The 22,371-nt window shown below is 37.1% G+C and overlaps 1 protein-coding gene across 1 annotated transcript in view; it reads right to left on the bottom strand.

Moving 5' to 3' along the window:
* Window positions 1-1,468: 1,468 nt before the first annotated feature.
* The window catches only part of LOC743607 (UDP-glucuronosyltransferase 2B17), a 40,976-nt gene continuing 20,073 nt past the window's right edge, over window positions 1,469-22,371 (bottom strand). The window contains exons 5-7 of the mRNA XM_016951630.4: window positions 16,118-16,205; window positions 14,970-15,189; window positions 1,469-2,203 (exon numbers count right to left, since the gene is read on the bottom strand). Coding sequence (XP_016807119.2) covers window positions 1,924-2,203; window positions 14,970-15,189; window positions 16,118-16,205 — 588 coding nt within the window. The 3' untranslated portion in view covers window positions 1,469-1,923. The remainder of the gene's footprint in view (window positions 2,204-14,969; window positions 15,190-16,117; window positions 16,206-22,371) is intronic.

Here is a 22,371-nt window from a genome sequence, read left to right as displayed (position 1 = left end):
TATCACCAGCAGAGGCTGTGGAACAGCAAAGATTGCTGCCTGCTCCTTCCTATGGAAGCCTTGCCCCAGAGGGGCACTGGCCTGATGCCAGCTGGAGCTCTCCTGTATGAGGTGTCTGTCAACCCTTGCTGGGAGTTCTCTCCCTGTCAAGAGGCATGGGGTTCAGGGACCCACTTGAGGAGGCAGTCTGTCCCTTAGCAGAGCTCGAGCACTCTGCTGGGAGAATCCTCCTTGTCAGGATCCACTCTTCTGTTCAAAGCTGGCAGGCAAGAAGGTTTAAATCCACTGAAGCTTTGCCCACAGTTGCTCCTTCCCCCAGGTGCTCTGTCCCAGGGAGATGGGAGTTTTATCTATAAGTCCCTGACTGGTGCTGCTGCCTTTCTTTCAGAGATGCCCTGCCGAGTGGGGAGGAATTTAGAGGCGTAGTCTGGCCACAGCTGCTTTGCTGCGCTGTGGTGAATTCTGTCCAGTACAAATTTCCTGGCCTGCTTAGCACTGTCAGGGGAAAACTGCTTACTGAAGCCTCAGTAATGGCCCCTCCCCCCACTAAGCTCGGTTGTCCCAGGTTGACTTCAGATTGCTGTGCTGGCAGCGAAAATTTCAATCTAGTGGTTCCTAGCTTGCTGGGCTCCATGGGAGTGGGACCCACTAAGCGAGACCACTTGGCTCCCTGGCTTCAGTCCCCTTTGTAGGGGAGTGAATGGTTCTGTCTCACTTGGGCTCCAGGCAGAAAACAAACAAACAAAACAACAACAACAGCGACAAAAAACTCCTGTAGCTAGCTTGGTGTCTGCCCAAACAGCTCCCCAGTTTGGCGCTTGCAACCCAGTGCTCTGGCGATGTCAGCACAGAAGGGAGTATCCTGCTCCGTGGATTGCAAAAACCATGGGGAAAGCATAATATCTGGGCTGGATAGCATAGTCCCTCATGGCTTCCCTTGGCTTGGGAGGAAGATCCCTGGCAATGCAGAAACACCCTGCCTTCTGCATTGGTCTCACTGAGAGCTGCAGACAGGAGCTGTTCCTATTCAACCATCTTGCCAGATCTCCATCTTCTCGAAGTTTTACTGTTTCTAGTCTTATGTTGCCATCTTTCATCCATTTTGAGTTGATTTTTGTATATGATAAAAAATAAGGGTTCACTTTTTTCTTTTGGTTGTGGACATCCAATTTTCTCAGCACCATTTTTTGAAGAAACTCATCTTTCTTCATTGAGTATATTTGGGACTCTTATTGAAGATCAGTTAGCTGTATATATTCATGGATTTATTTCTAGGCTTTCTAGTTTGTTATGTAGATCTGTATCTGTTAATGTGGTATAATATACGTGTTAATTTTTGTATGTTAAACTATCTTTCATTCTAGGAATAAACTTGCCATGTCTTCTAGGAAAGAAGTGATGCTGAGTCTGAATACACAGTAAAAGCCAAGCAACACTACTGGTCTTGCAATCTCAAAAGGAAGAGTGAGACTTTTTACATAATTTAATTATTGAAGATTTCATTGGCAAAATTAAAAACAAAAATTCTGCTCAAAATGAAGCCAAAATATTCTGAGTATTTGCAAAACAATGTTGATACTATGAGTGGAGTAGTTAATGTTTTGTGTTCAAATACAATGTGTGAAACATAAGGAAGCTCAGTAACTTTTGTGTGGGGTAACTTTTGGATTAGAATAATAAATTTCAATATAAGCCCATAAGGTTTTATATTATTATTTTTCATAGCTTAAAAATCATTGACATAGAATAATTCCAACTAAAGTACATATTAAATTCCTGGAAAATAAATTTTGACTTAACAGGGTAAGTTGTGAAAAGATGTTTTGTCGCAGGAAAAAGGAAATCCTCCATTTAAAACCCTCCATGCTGGAATAAAGGAGGAGTCCCATCTTTCGGTCATTCCACTTCAGGCTTTTGATATAACTAATCCCCTTTCTTCTTCTTTCCTGTTTTGGCAAGCTTTCGGAAACAAAACAGGCAACATTTTGTGATCATAAATATCATAGTTGCCACGCAGGCCAGCAGGAATGCTATCACATCCAAAGAGTGGTACTGGATCCAGGTGAGGTCGTGGGCTGCGACCCGAAGGTGCTTGGCTCCTTTATGGCACATGACAAACTCAATCCAGAAGACTGCTCGATCCAGGGGCTTCACTGGTTGATCATGATGAATTCTTGATAATTTCATGACATTCTCTTTATAGCTGAAGGATAAATATAAAGATATCAACATTAAAAGTAAATTTATTGCTTAAGCATATCAAGTCTATGGATGGTCTTTGAAAAGCACCACACAAGTGATTCAAAGTAAGTGTCATTGAATTGACATAAAATATGAATGTTTTAATGTATGTCATTACAGAAAGTTTGGTTTTTAAATTGGAGTTTTATAATTGACAAATACCTTTAAAAATGAAAAATGGAATTTTTGGTGGGAAAGTTAACGTTTTTCTAGAGCAGAAAATATTGTGAGCCATTCTAAGTGCTATAAGTAAGATAGTGGAAATAGAATCTGGGAATGATCATTTTGATATTTTTAGTTTTTATATTTTTTTGAGACAGGCTTTTGCTCCATTACACAGGCTGAGTGCAGTCACATGATCATGGCTCAGTGCAGCCTTTCCGTTTCGGTCTCAGGTAATCCTCCACCTCAGCCTCATGAGAAGCTGGGGCTACAGCTGCGCACCACCATGCCTGGCTATATTTTTTATTTTTTACATTTTTAGATATGAGGTCTTGCTGTAGTGCCCATACTCATGTGGAACTCCTGTGGTCTAATCATTCTGCCTCTGCCTCCCAAAGTGTTGGCCCTACAGACATGAACCACTGTGCCCAGCCCATTTTGACATATTTAAAGAAGAATTGTGTCACAACTGGTGAAATGTCTCCTAACTAGTTTCTCAGCTTCTACTCTAATCTTCTGTCTTCTACCGTATTTTCCTTCTAGTAGCCAGAACATTTTCTAAATTAATGTCAAATTATGACAGTTGCCTGTCAAGATTTCCATCTGGTTTCTTGTTACATTAAGAATAAAATCCAAATCTGTCTGTGGTCTAGAGAACGCTACACAGGCACCTACTTGTCCTAACCCTTTCCCCCTGTACACTTTCTTCTAGAGACAATGGCCTTCTGTCGTTCTTTAAACTCCTGAAGTTGTTCTCACCTTAGCCCCTTTACACCTTTTGTTCCCTGTGTCTCTCTCATTGAGCATTCTTTCTTGCAACTACTTGAGGTTTGCTTCTATTTCTTTTTGAGGCTTCCCCTTAAATGATACCTCTTAGAGAGTGTTTTCCTGGCCACACTATAGGCACCCATAGGATTTCTCTAGTGCTTCGTGCTTACTTTGCTATTTGATTTCTGGAACTTTAAAATATGTTATATATCTTCCACAATAAAACTTTAAGTATGAAATACATAGGATAAATGTATATACACTATGTGACTATCTCAAAATTTTAAGATTATCTTAAACATTATCCTAAAGTGAAGACACCAATTTATCACAAACTGCATAGAAGAACTCTTTCCTCCTGGGCCATTTCAGTCACTACTTTTATCCTCAAAGTAAGTATTAACCTGAATTCTAATATCATAGATTATGTTTATATAATTGAATTAAATAATACTTATTCATTTCTGTTTTTGTTTAGCAGTTGTTTAATTGCACTGGTGTAGAGTATTCAGTTGATTGACAAAGACCACAGATCTCTTCATTTATGATTAATGGATATTTGTGTTGTTAACATTTTTTGATCTTACTAATAATTATGTATTAAGATATTTATATATTTTATTAGATTTACATATTTATTCATTTTTGTTGGATGTATACTTGGAAGAATAGTTGATGAGAGAAAGGCATATTTATAATTAGAATTTTTTGACTGAATTTTTTTAAAAATATTTTTTATTTTAAAGAATCAGAGATTGTTTTTAGTTATCATTTTCTGGATGATTTATAATTTGATTCTAGTATGACTAGAACATACTATTTTTATGAATTTGAATCTTATACAATTTACTTAGCATTTTTTTATGGCCCAGCATATGGTCAATTCCAGTAACTATTTCATACATATAATCTTTTTTTTTTTTTTTTTTTGAGACAGAGTCTCTCTCTGTCACCCAGGCTTGAGTATGATGGAGCGATCTTGGCTGACTGCAACTTACGTCTCCTGGGTTCAAGTGATTCTCATGCCTCAACCTCCCAAGTGTCTGGGACTACAGGTGCTCGTCCCCCACATCTGGCTAAGTTTTGTATTACTAGTGGACACAGGATTTCACCGTGTTGGCCAGGCTGGTCTCGAACTCCTGACCAAATGTGATCCTCCCACCTTGGCCTCCCAAAGTGTTGGAATTACAGGTGTGAGCCACCACACCCAGTCTCCATAAACTCTTTTAAAAATGTTTATTTTCTGTCTACACACACACAACCAGAGATATATGTATGGATAGATATATACAGATATATGTGCAATATATATATACACACACATATATAACACATAGGTTACAGTTAATTGTGTACTTCAAATGTTTTATCTCCTTAAATAAAAGTTTTCAAAGATCATTATTTTGTCTACTTTGGTCTGTTTAAATTTAATGCGAGTACTGGTAGGTTCACTTTTTTGTTGTGATCTTTGAGATGGAGTCTCGCTCTGTCACCAGGCTGGAGTGCAGTGGCACTATCTCAGCTCACTGCAACCTCCGTCTCCCAGGTTCAAGTGATTCTCCTGCCTCAAACTCCTGAGGAGCTAGGACTACAGGTGCCCACCACCATGCCCAGCTAATTTTTGTATTTTTAGTAGAGACAGGGTTTCACTATGTTGGCCAGGAGTATGGTCTCGATCTCTTCACCTCGTGATCTGCCCTCCTCAGCCACCCAAAGTGCTGGGATTACAGGCTTGAGCCACCACATCTGGTCGGTTCACATTTTTTTAAAACAGTTTTATTTTAAGTTCCAGGATACATACGCAGAATGTGTGGGTTTGTTACATAGGAATATGTGTGCCATGGTGGTTTGCAACACCTATCAATCTGTCATCTAGATTTTAAGTCCCTCATGTATTAGCTATTTGTCCTGATACTCTCATTCCCATTCCATGCCCCGAATGGCCCCGGTGTGTTTTGCTCCCCTCCCTGAGTCCATGTATTCTCATTTTTCAACTCCCTCGTATGAGTGAGAACATGTGGTGTTTGGTTTTCTGTTCCTGTGTTAGTTTGCTGAGGATAATGGCTTTGAGTTTCATCCATGTCCCTGCAACAGACATAATCTCATTCCTTTTTATGGCACATAGTATGCCATACTGTACATGCATCGTATTTTCTTTATCCAGTCTATCATTGATGAGTATTTGGGTTGGTTCCATATCTTTGACATTGTAGATAGTGCTGCAATAGACATACATGTGCATGTGTCTTTACAGTAGAATGATTTATACGCCTTTGGGTATATATCAAGTAATGAGATTGCTAGGTCAAATGGTGTTTCTGGTTCTAGATCTTTGAGGAATCACCACACTGTTTTCCATGATGGTTGAACTAACTTACATTCCCACTAAAAATGTAAAAGTTTTCCTATTTCTCCCCAGCTTCACCAGCATCTGTTGTTTTTTGACTTTTCAATCATCGCCATTCTGACTGGCATGAGATTGTATCTCATTGTGGTTTTGATTTGCATTTCTCTAATGATCAGTGATATTGAGCTTTTTTCATAAGTGTGTTGGCTACATAAATGTATTTTTTTGAGAAGTGTCTGTTTATATCCTTTGCCCACTTTTTGGTGGTGGTGTTTTTTTTCTTGTAAATTTGTTTAAGTTACTTGTAGATTCTGGATATTGGACCTTTGTCAGAGGGATAGATTGCAAAAATGTTCCCTCATTCTGTAGGTTGCCTGTTCCCTCTGATGATGGTTTATTTTGCTGTGCAGAAGCTCTTTAGTTTAATTTGATCCCATTTGTCAACTTTGGCTTTTATTGTAATTGCTTTTGGTGTTTGTGTCATGAAATTTTTGCCCACGCCTATGTCCTGAATGATGTTGCTTAGGTTTTCTTCCAGGGTTTTTATGGTTTTGGGTTTTACATTTAAGTCTTTAATCCATCTTGAGTTAATTTTTGTATAAGGTGTAAGGCAGGGGTCTAGTTTCTGTTTTTTGCATATGGCCAGCCAGTTTCCCCAGCACCATTTATTAAATAGGGAATCCTTTCTCATTGCTTGTTTTTGTCAGTTTTGTCGAAGATCAGATGGCTGTAGATGTGTGGTGTTATTTCTGAGGCCTCTGTTCTGTCCCATTGGTCAATATGTCTGCTTTTGTTCCAGTACTATGCTGGTTTGGTTACTGTAAGGTGTAAGGAAGGGATCCAGTTGCAGTTTTCTCCATATGGCTAGCCAGTTTTTCCAAAACACCATTTATTAAATAGGGAATCCTTCCCCTAATTGCTTGTTTTTGTCAGGTTTGTCAAAGATCAGATGGTTGTAGATGTGTAGTGTTATTTCTGAGGCGTATGTTCTGTTCCATTGGTCAATACATCTGTTTGGTACCAGTACCATTCTGTTTTGGTTATGTAGCCTAATAGTATATTTTGACATCAGGTAGCGTGATGCCTCCAGCTTTGTTCTTTTTGCTTAGGGTTGTCTTGGCTATATGGGCTCTTTTTTGGTTCCATATTAAATTTAAAGTAGTTTTTTTCTAGTTCTGTGAGGAAAGTCAATGGTAGTTTGATGGGAATAGCTTTGAATATATAAATTACTGTGGGAAGGAGCCAAGATGGCTGAATAAGAACAGCTCCAGTCTACAGCTCCCAGTGTGAATGACACAGAAGAGGAATGATTTCTGCATTTCCAACTGAGGTACCGGGTTCATCTCCCAGGGGACTGTCAGACAGTGGGTGCAGGACAGTGGGTGCAGCACACCACGTGTGAGCCAAAGCAGGGCGAGGCATTGCCTCATCGGGGAAGCACAAGGGGTCTGTGAATTCCCTTCCCTAGCCAAGGATAGGGGTAACAGATGGCACCTGGAAAATTGGGTTACTCCCACCCTAATACTGCGCTTTTCCAAAAGGTTTTAGCAAACGGCATACCAGGAGATTATATCCCGCACCTGGCTCGGAGGGTCCTATGCCCACAGAGCCTCGCTCATTGCTAGCACAGCAGTCTGAGATCGAACTGCAAGGCAGCAGTGAGGCTGGGGGAGGGGCGCCTGCCATTGCCATGGATTGAATAGGTAAACAAAACAGCCCAGAAGCTTGAACTGGGTGGAGCCCACTGCAGCTCAAGGACGCCTGCCTGCCTCTGTAGATCCACCTCTGGGGGCAGGGCATAACCAAACAAAAGGCAGCAGAAACCTCTGCAGTCTTAAATGTCCCTGTCTGACAGCTTTGAAAAGAGTAGTGGTTCTCCCAGCACGCAGCTTGAGATCTGAGAATGGACAGACTGCCTACTCAAGTGGGTCCTGATCCCCGAGTAGCCTGACTGGGAGGCACCCCCCAGTAGGGGCAGACTGACACCTCACACAGCCGGATACTCCTCTGAGAAAACTTCCAGAGGAACAATCAGACAGCAACATTTGCTGTTCACCAATATCCACTGTTCTGCAGTGTCCGCTGCTGATACCCAGGCAAACAGGATCTGCAGTGGACCTCCAGCAAACTCGAACAGACCTGCAGCTGAGGGTCCTGACTGTTAGAAGGAAAACTAACAAACGGAAAGGACATCCACACCAAAACCCCATTTCTACATCACCATCATCAAAAACCAAAGGTAGATAAAACCACAAAGATGGGGAAAAAAAGAGCAGAAAAACTGGAAATTCTAAAAATCAGAATGCCTCTCCTCCTCCAAAGAAATGCAGCTCCTCACCAGCAATGGAACAAAGCTGGATGGAGAACGACTTTGATGAGTTCAGAGAAGAAGGCTTCAGACGATCAAACTACTCCAGACTAAAGGAGGAAGTTCGAACTGAAGGCAAAGAAGGTAAAAACCTTGAACAAAGATTAGATGAATGGCTAACTAGATAACCAATGCAGAGAAGTCCTTAAAGGACCTGATGGAGCTGAAAACCATGGCACGAGAACTATGTGATGAATGCACAAGCCTCAGTAGCTGATTTGATCAACTGGAAGAAACGGTATCAGTGATGGAAGGTGAAATGAATGAAATGAAGCAAGAAGAGAAGTTCAGAGAAAAAAGAATAAAAAGAAATGAACAAAGCCTCCAAGAAATATGGGACTATGTGAAAAGACCAAATCTACGTCTGATTGGTGTACCTGAAAGTGACGGGGAGAATGGAAACAAGTTGGAAAACACTCTGCAGGTTATCATCCAGGAGAGCTTCCCCAATCTAGCAAGGCAGGCCGACATTCAAATTCAAGACATACAGAGAATGCCATAAAGATACTCCTCAAGAAGAGCAACTCCAAGACACATAATTGTTAGATTCACCAAAGTTGAAATGAAGGAAAAAATGTTAAGTGCAGCAAGAGAGAAAGGTCAGGTTACCCACAAAGGGAAGCCCATCAGACTAACAGCTGATCTCTTGGCAGAAACTCTACAAGCCAGAAGAGAGTGGGGGCCAATATTCAACATTCTTAAAGAAAAGAATCTTCAACCCAGAATTTCATATCCAGCCAAACTAAGCTTCATAAGTGACGGAGAAATAAAATAAAATCTCTAAGCATTTACAGACAAGCAAATGCTGAGAGATTTTGTCGCCACCAGGCCTGCCCTAAAAGAGCTCCTGAAGGAAGCACTAAACATGGAAAGGAACAACTGGTACCAGCCACTGCAAAAACATGCCAAATGGTAAAGACCACTGAGGCTAGGAAAAAATGGCATCAACTATCGAGCAAAACAATCAGCTAACATCATAATGACAAGATCAAATATACACATAACAATATTAACCTTAAATGTAAATGGGTTAAATGCTAGAATTAAAAGACACAGACTGGCAAACTGGATCAAGAGTCAAGACCCATCACTGTGCTGTATTCAGGAAACCCATCTCATGTGCAGAGACACACATAAGCTCAAAAGAAAGGGATGGAGGAAGATCTACCAAGCAAATGGAAAACAAAAAAAGGCAGGGGTTGCAATCCTAGTGTCTGATAAAACAGACTTTAAACCAGCAAAGATCAAAAAAGACAAGGCCATTACATAATGGTAAAGGGATCAATTCAACAAGAAGAGCTAACTATCCAAAATATATATGCACCCAGATTCATAAAGCAAGTCCTTAGATACCTACAAAGAGACTTAGACTCCCACACAATAATAATGGGACACTTTAACAAACCACCATCAACATTAGACAGATCAACGAGACAGAAAGTTAACAAGGATATCCAAGAATTGAACTCAGCTCTGCACGAAGCGGACCTAATAGACATCTACAGAACTCTGCACCCCAAATCAACAGAATGTACATTCTTTTCAGCACCACACCACACCAACTCCAAAACTGACCACATAGTTGGAAGTAAAGCACTCCTCAGCAAATGTAAAAGAACAGAAATTATAACAAACTATCTCTCAGACCACAGTGCAATCAAACTAGAACTCAGGATTAAGAAACTCACTCAAAACTGTTCAACTACATGGAAACTGAACAACCTGCTTCTGAATGACTACTGGGTACATAATGAAATGAAGGCAGAATTAAAGATGTTCTTTGAAACCAACGAGAACAAAGACACAACATACCAGAATCTCTGGGACACATTCAAAGCAGTGTGTAGATGGAAATTTATAGCACTAAATGCCCACAAGAGAAAGCAGGAAACATCTAAAATTGACACCCTAACGTCACAATTAAAAGAACTAGAGAAGCAAGAGCAAACACATTCAAAAGCTAGCAGAAGGCAAGAAATAACTAAAATCCGAGCAGAACTGAAGGAAATAGAGACACAAAAAACTCTTCAAAAAATCAATGAATCCAAGAGCTGGTTTTTTGAAAGGCCAACAAAATTGATAGACTGCTAGCAAGACTAATAAAGAAGAAAAGAGAGACGAATCAAATAGATGGAATAAAAAATTATTAAGGGGATATCACCACCGATTCCAGAGAAATACAAACTACCATCAGAGAATACTATAAACACCTCTACGCAAATAAACTAGAAAATCAAGAAGAAATGGATAAATTCCTCGACACACACACCCTCCCAAGACTAAACCAGGAAGAAGTTGAATCTCTGAATAGACCAATAACAGGCTCTGAAATTGAAGCAATAATTAATAGCTTACCAACCAAAAAAAGTCCAGGACCAGATGGATTCACAGCTGAATTCTACCAGAGGGATAAGGAGGAGCTGGTACCCTTCCTTCTGAAACTATTCCAATCAATAGAAAAAGAGGGAATCCTCCCTAACTCATTTTACGAGGCCAACATCATCCTGATACCAAAGCCTGGCAGGGACACAAGAAAAAAAAGAGAATTGTAGACCAATATCCCTGATGAACATCGATGCAAAAATCCTCAATAAAATACTGGCAAACTGAATCCAGCAGCACATCAAAAAGCTTATCCACCATGACCAAGTGGGCTTCATCCCTGGGATGCAAGGCTGGTTCAACGGACACAAATCAATGAACGTAATCCAGCACATAAACAGAACCAATGACAAAAACCACATGATTATCTCAATAGATGCAGAAAAGACCTTTGACAAAATTCAACAACACTTCATGCTAAAAACTCTCAATAAATTAGGTATTGATGGAGAGTATCTCCAAATAATAAGAGTTATCTATGACAAACCCACAGCAAATATCATGTTGAATGGGCAAAAGGTGGAAGCATTCCCTTTGAAGACTGGCACAAGACAGGGATGCCCTCTCTCACCACTCCTATTCAACACAGTGTTGGATGTTCTGGCCAGGAGAATAAGGCAGGAGAAGGAAATACAGAGTATTCAATTAGGAAAAGGGGAAGTCAAATTGTCCCTGTTTGCAGAAGACATGATTGTATATCTAGAAAACCCCATCGTCTGAGCCCCAAATCTCCTTAAGCTGATAAGCAACTTCAGCAAAGTCTCAAGATACAAAATCAATGTGCAAAAATCACAAGCATTCTTATACACCGATAACAGACAAACAGAGAGCCAAATCATGAATGAACTCCCATTCACAATTGCTTCAAAGAGAATTAAATACCTAGGAATCCAACTTACAAGGGATATGAAGGACCTCTTCAAGGAGAACTACAAACCACTGCTCAAGGAAATAAAAGAGGATACAAACAAATGGAAGAATATTCCCTGCTCATGGGTAGGAAGAATCGATATCGTGAAAATGGCCATACTGCCCAACGTAATTTACAGATGCGATGCCATCCCCATCAAGCTACCAATGACTTTCTTCACAGAATTGGAAAAAACTACTTTAAAGTTCATATGGAACCAAAAAAGAGCCCGCATCACCAAGTCAATCCTAAGCCAAAAGAACAAAGCTGGAGGCATCACGCTACCTGACTTCAAACTATACTACAAGGCTACAGTAACCAAAACAGCATGGTACTGGTACCAAAACAGAGATATAGACCAATGGAACAGAACAGAGCCCTCAGAAATAATGCCACACATCTACAACTATCTGATCTTTGACAAACCTGACAAAAACAAGAAATGGGGAAAGGATTCCCTATTTAATAAATGGTGCTGGGAAAACTGGCTAGCCATATGTAGAAAGCTGAAACTGGATCCCTTCCTTACACCTTATACCAAAATTAATTCAAGATGGATTAAAGACTTACATGTTAGACCTAAAACCATAAAAGCTCTAGAAGAAAACCTAGGCAATACCATTCAGGACATAGGCATGGGCAAGGACTTCATGTCTAAAACACCAAAAGCAATGGCAACAAAAGCCAAAATTGACAAATGGGATCTCATTAAACTAAAGAGCTTCTGCACAGCAAAGAAAACTACCATCAGATTGAACAGGCAACCTACAGAATGGGAGAACATTTTTGCAATCTACTCATCTGACAAAGGGCTAATATCCAGAATCTACAATGAACTCAAACAAATTTACAAGAAAAAAACAAACAACCTCATCAACCTGTGGGTGAAGGAAATGAACAGACACTTCTCAAAAGAAGACATTTATGCAGCCAAAAGACATATGAAAAAATGCTCATCATCACTGGCCATCAGAGAAATGCAAATCAAAACCACAATGAGATACCATCTCACACCAGTTAGAATGGCAATCATTAAAAAGTCAGGAAACCACAGGTGCTGGAGAGGATGTGGAGAAATAGGAACACTTTTACACTGTTGGTGGGATTGTAAACTAGTTAAACCATTGTGGAAGTCAGTGTGGCGATTCCTCAGGGATCTAGAACTAGAAATATCATTTACCTAGCATTCCCATTACTGGGTATATACCCAAAGGATTATAAATCATGCTGCTATAAAGACATGTGCACACGTATGTTTATGGAGGCACTATTCACAATAGCAAAGACTTGGAACCAACCCAAATGTCCAACAATGATAGACTGGATTAAGAAAATGTGGCACACATACACTATAGAATACTATGCAGCCATAAAAAATGATGAGTTCATGTCCTTTGCAGGGACATGGATGAAGCTGGAAACCATCATTCTCAGCAAACTATTGCAAGGACAAAAAACCAAACACCACATGTTCTCACTCATAGGTGGGAATTGAACAATGAGAACACAAGGACACAGGAAGGGGAATATCACACACTGGGGCCTGCTGGGCAGTAGGGGGAGCGGGGAGGGATAGCATTAGGAGATACACTTAATGTTAAATGACGAGTTAATGGGTGCAGCACACCAACATGGCACATGTATACATATGTAGCAAAGCTGCACCTTGTGCACAGATACCCTAAAACTTAAAGTATAATAAAAAAAATTACTTTGGGCAGCATGGCCATTTTTACAATTCTGATTTTTTTATCCATGAGGATGGATTTGTTTGTGTCCTCTCTTAATTCCTTCAGCAGGGTTTTCTATTTCTCCTTGAAGAGGTCCTTCAGGTACCTTGTTAGGCATATTCCTAGGTATTTTATTCTCTTTGTTGCAATTGCAAATGGGAATTTATTCATGATTTGGCTCTCTGCTTGTGTATTGTTGGTGTATAGGAATACTTGTAATTTTTGCATATTGATTTTTCTATCCGGAGGCTTTGCTGAAGTTGCTTATCAGCTTAAGGAATTTTAGAACTGAGATGAAGGGGTTTTCTAAATATAGAATTATGTCATCTGCAAATAGAGACAATTTAACTTCTTCTCTTCCTATTTATAGAATACCCTTTATTTCTTTGTCTTGCCTGATTGCCCTAGTTCAATTTAAATCCACCATTTTATTCTATATATTTTTGTTTTCTAACCTGTTTTATGTTTCTTTGCTTTTTTACTTTATTTGAAGTATTTTAAATCATTTCTTGTCTTACTAATTTTTTGGTAAAGTGTTTTTAATGTATTCTCTTAGCTGGTACCACCTTACATCATAATAATATTGGTAGGATTAATAGACTCTGAATTGATGGTAGCTGGTGTAGTCACAGCATTTTCCATATTATTTCCTTTGGATTATGGAAAACTATTACATATTTATTTTATCAATATTAAAACCTTCGTGTTTCAAAAGGCATCCTCCAAAAAGTAAAAAAAAAAAAAAATCTATCTGCCCATAGTGGAAGAAAATATTTGAAAATCATATATTTGATAAGGGATTGTATCTATAACATATTAATAATTCTTATGAATCCATAATAAGGTAAATAGAAAAATGACAAAATGTTCACAAGATTAAAATAGAAATTTTATCTAAGGAAGATGCATGAATGACCAGTAAGCACATGAAAAGAGGGTTAACATCTTCAGCCATAAGGAAATGCAAATGAAAACCATAATGAGAGACCACTTTACACACACTAGAAAGGCTGTAATAGAAAGACAGGTGATAACAAGTGTTGGGAAGAGTGTGAAGAAATTAGAGCCCTCCTATCCAGCTGGTGGTAATGAAAAATGATGCAAATACTTTGAAAAACAGTTTAGCCATTCTTCATAAACAACAATTTCCCATATGCCTCAGCAAGTCCACTCCTAGCATCTCCTCAAAAGAAGTAAAAACATATTTTTACACAGAAAATATGTATAACAATATTCATAAGCGCCCAAATTGGAAAGACCTAAAATGTCCATGCCCTGATAAATGGGTAATTTTGGTATAAACATATCAAAGAATATTATATAGAAATAAAAATGAATGAGTTCTGATACATCCAACAACATAAATAAAACTAAAAATAATTATGCTAAGTGAAAGAAGTCATTTACAAAACACTATAAATTGTATGATTTCATTTATATAAAATATGTGAAGAGAATAATCTATTGAGAAACAAAGTAAGTCGGTATTTTTCTAGGACTGGAGGTGTATTGGGAGTGACTTCATGCATTTTGAGTTTAATTTGAGCTCACAAAAATGTTATTTAGGGTTGTGGCTTCGTAACTATGTAAACATACTAAATATATTTAGATTTTAAATTTTAGTGAATGTTATGCTATGCAAATTGTAACTCATTTTCAAATTGATTAAAATAATGATAATAATAAAAATAAATTTTTGAGAAAGAATAGATTCATACTTTCAGAAATTTTAGGTATTGAATTGAAATATTTTATCATATTTCTCTAGTTACATAATTTCTATTGTGTATTCTATCATTAAAAATATTTAAAATAATTATGTACATATCTTTCATTTTTTTGATTTTATAATTCATTGCAGTCATTGGTGACCCATTAAATCCGTGGGGTTGAAATGTAACTTTGAAATAATTGTCTGGTGGAAAATAAGAGCAGATTTTACATTGGTTAAATCACTTCAATCCCTTCAAAATTAGTCTCTTAACAAAGGGTTCAAACTCATATTCACTGTTGACAAAATAATTTGTAAGTACCACCTGGTCACAAAATTGTAATACTCACATAGGGTCATTGATGACTGACTTCAATGCATTGAGCAAATCTCTACTTGACATGGTCCTGATGTCCACACTGAGGGCTGCTCCCTTGGCTTTCATGTGAGCAATGTTATCATGTTGATCTGCAAACAAGGGAATGCCCACCACAGGGATCCCATGGTAGATTGCCTCATAGATGCCATTGGTTCCACCATGAGTTATAAAAGCTTTGGTTTTGGGATGACCTAAAAGTGGATGAATTTTAACAAAGTTATTAATTATAAGGCACAGGAATTGAATAAGAAATGCACAATATAAGGAACTTAAAGCAAAACTGTTCCCTAGGTAACATTATACCCACAAAACTGCATTGAAGTTGTTTTCAAATTTCAGAGGAAGAAGCACCTACTTCTGCTGGAAAGGTAAGTGAAGGCTACATGAAAAGGTGGTGGTCTGTGTGTCTTCACAGTGGAAACATAAATTTAAAAGATTGCCAGGTGAACAAAATGAAAAAACATATTCTTAATTAAAAAATTAAAATGTGCAAAAAAGAAAAGAATAAGATTTGGTATACAAGAACATAGTCTCTTAAGTAGTATAAATTATGCGGTCACATTTATATATTTAAAAAATATTTAAATACTTAAAATATTTAAAATACTTAAATTTTTTTTTAAAGGCAGCAGGGAGTAGGGTGGAGGTGGTGCTGAGGAAGGACAGGTTACACATCATCATGAAATGTGTTATCACTTTATGATAAAGATTGGTGATTTATTCCCACAGAAAATAGAGTCACTGGTAATAGAAGAATGTCTGTTATTTTTCAGTACCTGTTGAAATAACCCTGCAGTAGGGGAAGGAACAGATGTAAAGTTGCAGAAATAAGAGACAGAAAACCCAGGATGTTATTTAAAACCTGTGAGAGGTAATTACACCTGAATAAAGAGATTTTTATTCTGACCATAAAGAATGTGACTGTATGTAACAAAATGCCAACTACCATAGTGTATTCTTCTTATACCAAGACTAGAAAATAAATATAAAGTAGTTAAATTTGATTTTTTTTTTAGTTTTCCAATAATAAATGTTAAATATGTTTGTTTTATGTTGAAATATTATCACTTCTAATTGGCTGTTACTAATATATTCAGTATTTGTTCTCCAGAGTCTTACCAAGAAGGTCATTCTGGGGTAACCACTTGTACAGTCGAGTATTGGAACCTAAAGTATTTGGCTTCTTGCCGTCAAATCTCCATAGAACCTGTTAGGGCAAGGAAAATATCTTGTTCAATGAATAGAACTCTAAAAATATAACTTGTTAGAATTCTGAAGAGATTAATAATCAGTTAATCCATATAAAAGATGAAGAAATAAGAAGAAGTGATGTCAAGTAATGAGAACTACTAAAAGTCTGAGGTAAGCTGAATACCCACATTGAATATCTTTACTTTTATAATCAATTTGGTATATAAAAAAATGACATTTCTAACATAATAGCTAGACACATGAGACTGTGAAAGGAAAATAAATCTTGGTGCCCAAAATCTATGCTAAAGGGAAAAGTTAAGCTGCTCAGGGCAAACCTACTTCCCATTCTATTCAAAGTCAGCCCTCGGCTCACTGAGATAAATGCATATCTAATTGCCTCATTTGGAGAGGCTAATCAGAAACTCAAAGGAATTCAGCCATTTGTCTCCTATCTACCTATGACCTGGAAGCCCCTTCCATGCTTCAAGTTGCTCTGCCTTTGTTTCTAGTTGTCCCCCATTTCTGGACCGAACAAATGTCCATCTTATATAAGTTGATTGATGTCTCATGTATCCCTAAAATGTATAAAACCAAACTGTCCCCCCACCACCTTGGACACATGTCACCAGGACCCCCTGAGGCTGTGTCATGGGTGCACATTTTCAACCTTGGCAAAATAAACTTTCTAAATTAACTGAGACCTGCCTCAGATATTCAGGGTTCACATTTTGGTAACCATGAAGAGATTCTGAGTGGAGGTTCCCTGACCTTTGATAAATGTCCTGTCAGTGCTTTTTACCAGCATGAGCTAACTTTATGGCTCAAACAAATAAGACAATTGGCTGAGGTCTGGGAGCAACCCCTCCAGAGAATCCCTGATACCCCAAAATTCAGTCAAGACCAAAAGTTTATTTTGCTGTACAACTCCTTTTTTTTTTGTTTTTATTTTTTTTTGGAGTTTTACTTGCTTCCTACAAGAAAGGCAATATTTCCTGTTTCCATGACAATGGAAGTCAGGTAACTCTGTGGAGTTTGAGCTCACTCCCAGGAGGGAGGATGAATTTGAGGTTTCTTTCCTACTTCTAGGACGACAGAGGGCAGTTTTAGCCTGAAACCCATCCGTAGGTAAATAGCTGAATTGGGGTTTTGTCTTGGTTGATGTTTAACAACTAGCTGGACTTAATTTCTCCTTACCATCACAGTGCTTAATGATCACATTTTTGGGAGTATTTTTTTTGTACATTCCAGTATTTCTCCCATCAGATTTGACAAACTTTACCTGACTTGATCATATCTGAGTGAGAATTCCAAATTGTGGGTAACAAAGCCTGTCTAATTTGGTGAAAATTCTTTACAGATGCAAAAGAGAAAACAAAACAAAACCTAAAAACCATGCTCTTGGTTTCTGTGTTTGCTTCCTGTCTTTAAAAAAACAAATGTTCTTTTGTTTACTTTTCCTCCACCCTATACCTCCTTTTGTCTTTTGCCATTTGTAGTATCAAAAATCTAGAGAAGGCTTCTAATGATTTGAACTCTTTTAAAGAATTCAGAACAAAGGCACTACTCACTGCTTTGGGGGTGCTCTGTTTTCTTTGTGGAGTTTCAAGAGTTGTGGGCAGATTTTTTCTTAGGTCCAAAGCTCTGTTTTCCTATGTTGAATGACCTGATCTCTTTGGCTTTGAGATTACCACAGATTACCTTGTACTGTGAGAGGATTTTACCTTGGTGTGTGTAATGGCAGACGAGTTACAAAGTAGAGGGTGGCTGAGTACAGTTTACTGGAAGTAGTATTGACTGTTGTTATTTTTTTCCTCCTAGGAAGTTGTTGTTTAAGAATCCTAATTCTAGTTTGGAGATGTGTTGTAAAGGGTCTCCTCTATTGTTTTTATTCCCCAAATTAATCTCATTTGGCTTGTCTGTGTGGATTTGTGTGAGAAACTGAACTGTGGTTTACATAGGAAAATGAGAGACTGAGTTTTCTCAGCTCCAAAGTGAAAGGGCTCTGCTCCTCCCAGGCAAAAGGCACCCCTAAGCAACTGGGGGCCTTGTGGGAGTGTCTTGGGTTTGACCCCCTATGACATGGAGTGGTCCTGCAGGGAAATCCCCAAGAAAAATTAACTTTTAAAAAAAGGCTAGTCCAGGAAACACATATGAGGGCAGATCACCCAGCATTTTGAGCCCTCTCAGAGGTCATACACCTCTGGAGAGAGAAACTGAGACACGTAAGAGGGTGGAAACAACTCAGTGGTGACACACTGTGGAGACTGCCCACAAGCAGCACACATTGATTCACCACACATAAACCCTAGGCCACAGCTCAGTTCCTCCTTTTAGGAAAAAAAGTGGGAAACAAATAATCTAAGAATGATGAGAAAACAAGAAGAATGATCCCCTGATATCGCCTGTTTGGATTTATGACACCTCTACTTGGCAGAGTTTATGTAAAATGAAGGTAAATACGGTCTTTGTGCACATACACATTAAGAGCCCTAATGTCCTGCAAACTGTAGAGTTCCTAAGTTCTCTCTTTCTTAAAAAGTTTCTTTTATACTTGCTTTAAATTTGCTTTTATTTTTCTATTAAGTTAAAAACCACTGTTTTGATTCAACAGGTTTTTGTCTGCAAGCTGGTGATTTTTTTTTTATCTCATAGCTAAAGTTCTGAAGTAAAAAACACATAATCTTTTGTGTGTGTGTAAGTGCTTGCATATATTTAGAAGGCCATTATAATTTCTATAATTTTATGTTTAATCGGCAATTAAATCCATTTTATTTTCCTTCTAGCACACCAAATTTTTTCTCTGTGTACATTATGATGTAAATTTTGCTATTTGATTTTCACCTGAATGGTTTCTTTTAATATGCAAATGTAAGATTATTTAGCTTACAACTGCCTATGGTGATCAAGTATTCATACAGATTACCTATTGAAACAGGTTATCAAGAATTTGAAAGTCTAATATGGCAAAGAGGAGTTTTTATAAACCTGTAAGATGTACTTCTGTTGGCATGCTTACTACATCTATGTATTTATGTGTTTTGTACACAATGTTTTACTACTGAAAATATATAAAAGAGCTCTAATTAATTGGCTTAAGAAAATAAAAGTGCTTGAATTAAATACTTTGCCAGAAAAAAAGACTAGTCAAATGCTTTTTCAAGTTTATGTAACTTCAATAAAATCTTTTATAAATAAGATAACAACAATTATTGATAACGTATGATAATATTAGAAATGCATTAAGACTTGCCAGCATACATTTTTGTTTGCATTTATTAATCAAGCAATTTCATACTTATTCTTGCCAAATACTTTAAGGTGTCAAAATTTGACATAGGGGTTACAAAACTGTAAACCAAGCCCAAAACAGAATGATCTTCACTTGTGTAATTTTTAATAAATAAGACATTAATATTGGTTTAACGCAAATAGCTACACCTTGAATTAAGTAAGATTATCATAACTTCTCATCTTGTGGCCTTAAGCAATCTAGTCCACAGGCATTAAGCTTTGTTTTGGGAAAAGACTGTTATCATTTTTATTTCAAAGCTAAACTATAAACTAAGTTCCTCCCTAAGTTAGTTTGGCCTACACCCAGAAACAAACACGGAGAGCTTGGAGGTTAAAAGCAAGATGGAGTTAGGTCAGATCTTTTTCACTGTCTCAGTTATAATTTTGCAATGGCAATTCCATAACTTTAAATGATGACTATCACACTTTTCATAAATATTCTACGTAAATGACTAAATAATTAGGTAAATGTAATGGGATAAATACTTATAGACAAACTCATAATTTAGAATCTAAGGTTATATTAAATTAAATAATAGATATTTCATTGTTTGGGTATTTTTCAAAAAAAATTTGTAGGAAAACATTCTTTCCAAAAAAAGGTGCATCTTTTTTAAAAAGGTGAAGAAGTGTTGTCTAATTCAAAGCTTATTTAAAGGTTATGTATAAAACAACGTAAAAGCAACCAGGAAGTAAGGGAGATGTAAAGAAAGTTATAAAAATAAAAAGTTTTTTTTTTTTTGGTAAAAAGCTTGAAGAGAAATAATTTTATATGAGAAAGAATCTTGTGTGGTAAATTTAGTCCTAGAATAAAATGATCAGTTGTGTAAGAAAGAAGGATGTTCAGGACAAACCAGAAAATCCAAACATATCATGAATGATCTGTGTAAGTCACAATAAGAAGATTAAAAAAACTTTTATATGATCAAGTTGTCTATAATTAAAGGGAAATTATAATGGTGTTTCTACAGATTGGGCTTGATGTAAAAAAAGCACTTATGCACTAAATGATTGGTTAGAACAATAACATTTTCTTAAGGGATTGATTTACTCTTAAAATATTATTTGTTTTTTTTTTTTTAACCCAAAGTTTAACTTTTCTTGCATCTCACTGTTTTTGGTTTTCTCTCCCCTTTTAAAGGGTGTGAAATAGTAACACTCTCCTTCAACTCATTTTCAACTCATGTAAGTTTTTTCCTCAAGTTCTGTTTGTTGTGGCATAATGCGAACAGTGTTTTCTAAAAGCTATTCTACTCCTCAAGGTCCAGGGACTATCACAGAAGAGGTGGGTGTGTGAGATTGAAAGAACTGATACTAAGAGATAAAATAAGTTCCGTTTATGCATAAATTAATCATTAATGTCAAAGACACACTAATGCAAGAACAACATATGGGCCCCTGTGTCAGATTAACAAGGTTTTCTTGAAGCATAAACTGACTTCTTAATAAAGATTATAAACGTTATGAAAGGCTGAGGAAAGTTATATCTTATGGTCAAGATTAGAATTTTATAGATTGTTCATACAATTTTGAAAAACAAACTTATTTGGCTTCATGCAGTTTTATTAGGGCTTTTTGTTTGGCAGATTGAGTCTCCTCTCTCAAAGAATGAAGATTTTTGCCTTTTTTTGAAATCCTTGAGTTACTACTTTAGTCAAATGAATGATTTATTTTACCTGTGATATCAAGCGTTTTAATCCTTTGATATTTGACAAGTTTTCCAAAATTATGTTTTTTTCTGACCTAAGTAATCCTTTAATTTATTAGTTTCCCTAAAGTCCAAAAATGACATAATTTGGCTTATTTGGTATAAAAATTATACAGGGAACATTGTCAAATATGAAATGGTGTTTGGTCTTTTTGAGCTGTATTTATATAAATATGTTATTGGCATGTGTTCCAAAATTATGGGAAACTCCTATAATTCTGATATGACTTAGTGTGTACATTATCAGTAATAATTATATTTGTTATGTTAGGTTATTGTGTGCCACAGAGGTAACAAATTTCCTTGTCCATTGTGTCTTTGACTGAGGCTGCCCTAAAACTTTTTGTCATCCACAGACAATTGTTGTCTGACTTTGGTCCTCTTTAGAAGGCGATTTTATACTCAGCCATAAAATTCTAACAGGTGCTCTTGAAAAAAAGTTTTTGATAATTTTGGAGATTGTGACATTAGAATGGAAGAAAAACTTTCAGGACTCATGGAGAACTAAAATGTTCATGAATATCAAGCAGAACAGGAATTAACTACATGGACTGAAATAACAGAAAACTAAAATAATCATTTTGACTTTGCTTAAAACATTGCTGATCCTTTGTTTTGTTTTGTTTTGTTTTTAGAGTGAAGGAATCTTTCTTTTTTTGAGCTATTAACAGCTTTTCACAATTTAGTATACTCCTGTGAAAAAAATTTAGAACATATTTGTTTCCCTCTACCTGATTTTTTAGAATTTGGAAACTATTTGTGAGTATTTTTTACTTTTGTCAATACAGTTATTTGCATAAGTGCAATAAGAATCTATTTTCATTTTTAACAAAACACAATTGGAGAAACTGGTTATTTTATCAAGGCTTCCACTGGAATGGTGGGCTTTCCTTTAGGGTATCAAACTTAACTTATGGAGCCAATAAAACCCCTTGGGAAAACTGGCCTCATACCTTCATCTATAAGGTCCCTGTACAGGGTTCCTGAACTGTGTTAAGCAAAGAATGTAACTTTCTGACAGGCCCAGGAGCCCCAAGTTTATTTTGGAACCCCAAGAGGAGAGGAATTCACCCAACTCATAGGTATTTGATGGTACAAATCTATGGCTTGCCTCAGCTTTAAAAAAGTCCTATCTGAGATTCTTTCTATAAGACAAAGTTCCATTAAAGCCACTTTAAAC

The sequence above is a fragment of the Pan troglodytes genome, chromosome 3 (genome assembly GCF_028858775.2).
Source record: "Pan troglodytes isolate AG18354 chromosome 3, NHGRI_mPanTro3-v2.0_pri, whole genome shotgun sequence".
Lineage (NCBI taxonomy): Eukaryota > Metazoa > Chordata > Mammalia > Primates > Hominidae > Pan > Pan troglodytes.
The sequence above is the reverse complement of the archived record's forward strand: the minus strand, read 5'-3'. Positions and strand labels throughout refer to the sequence as shown.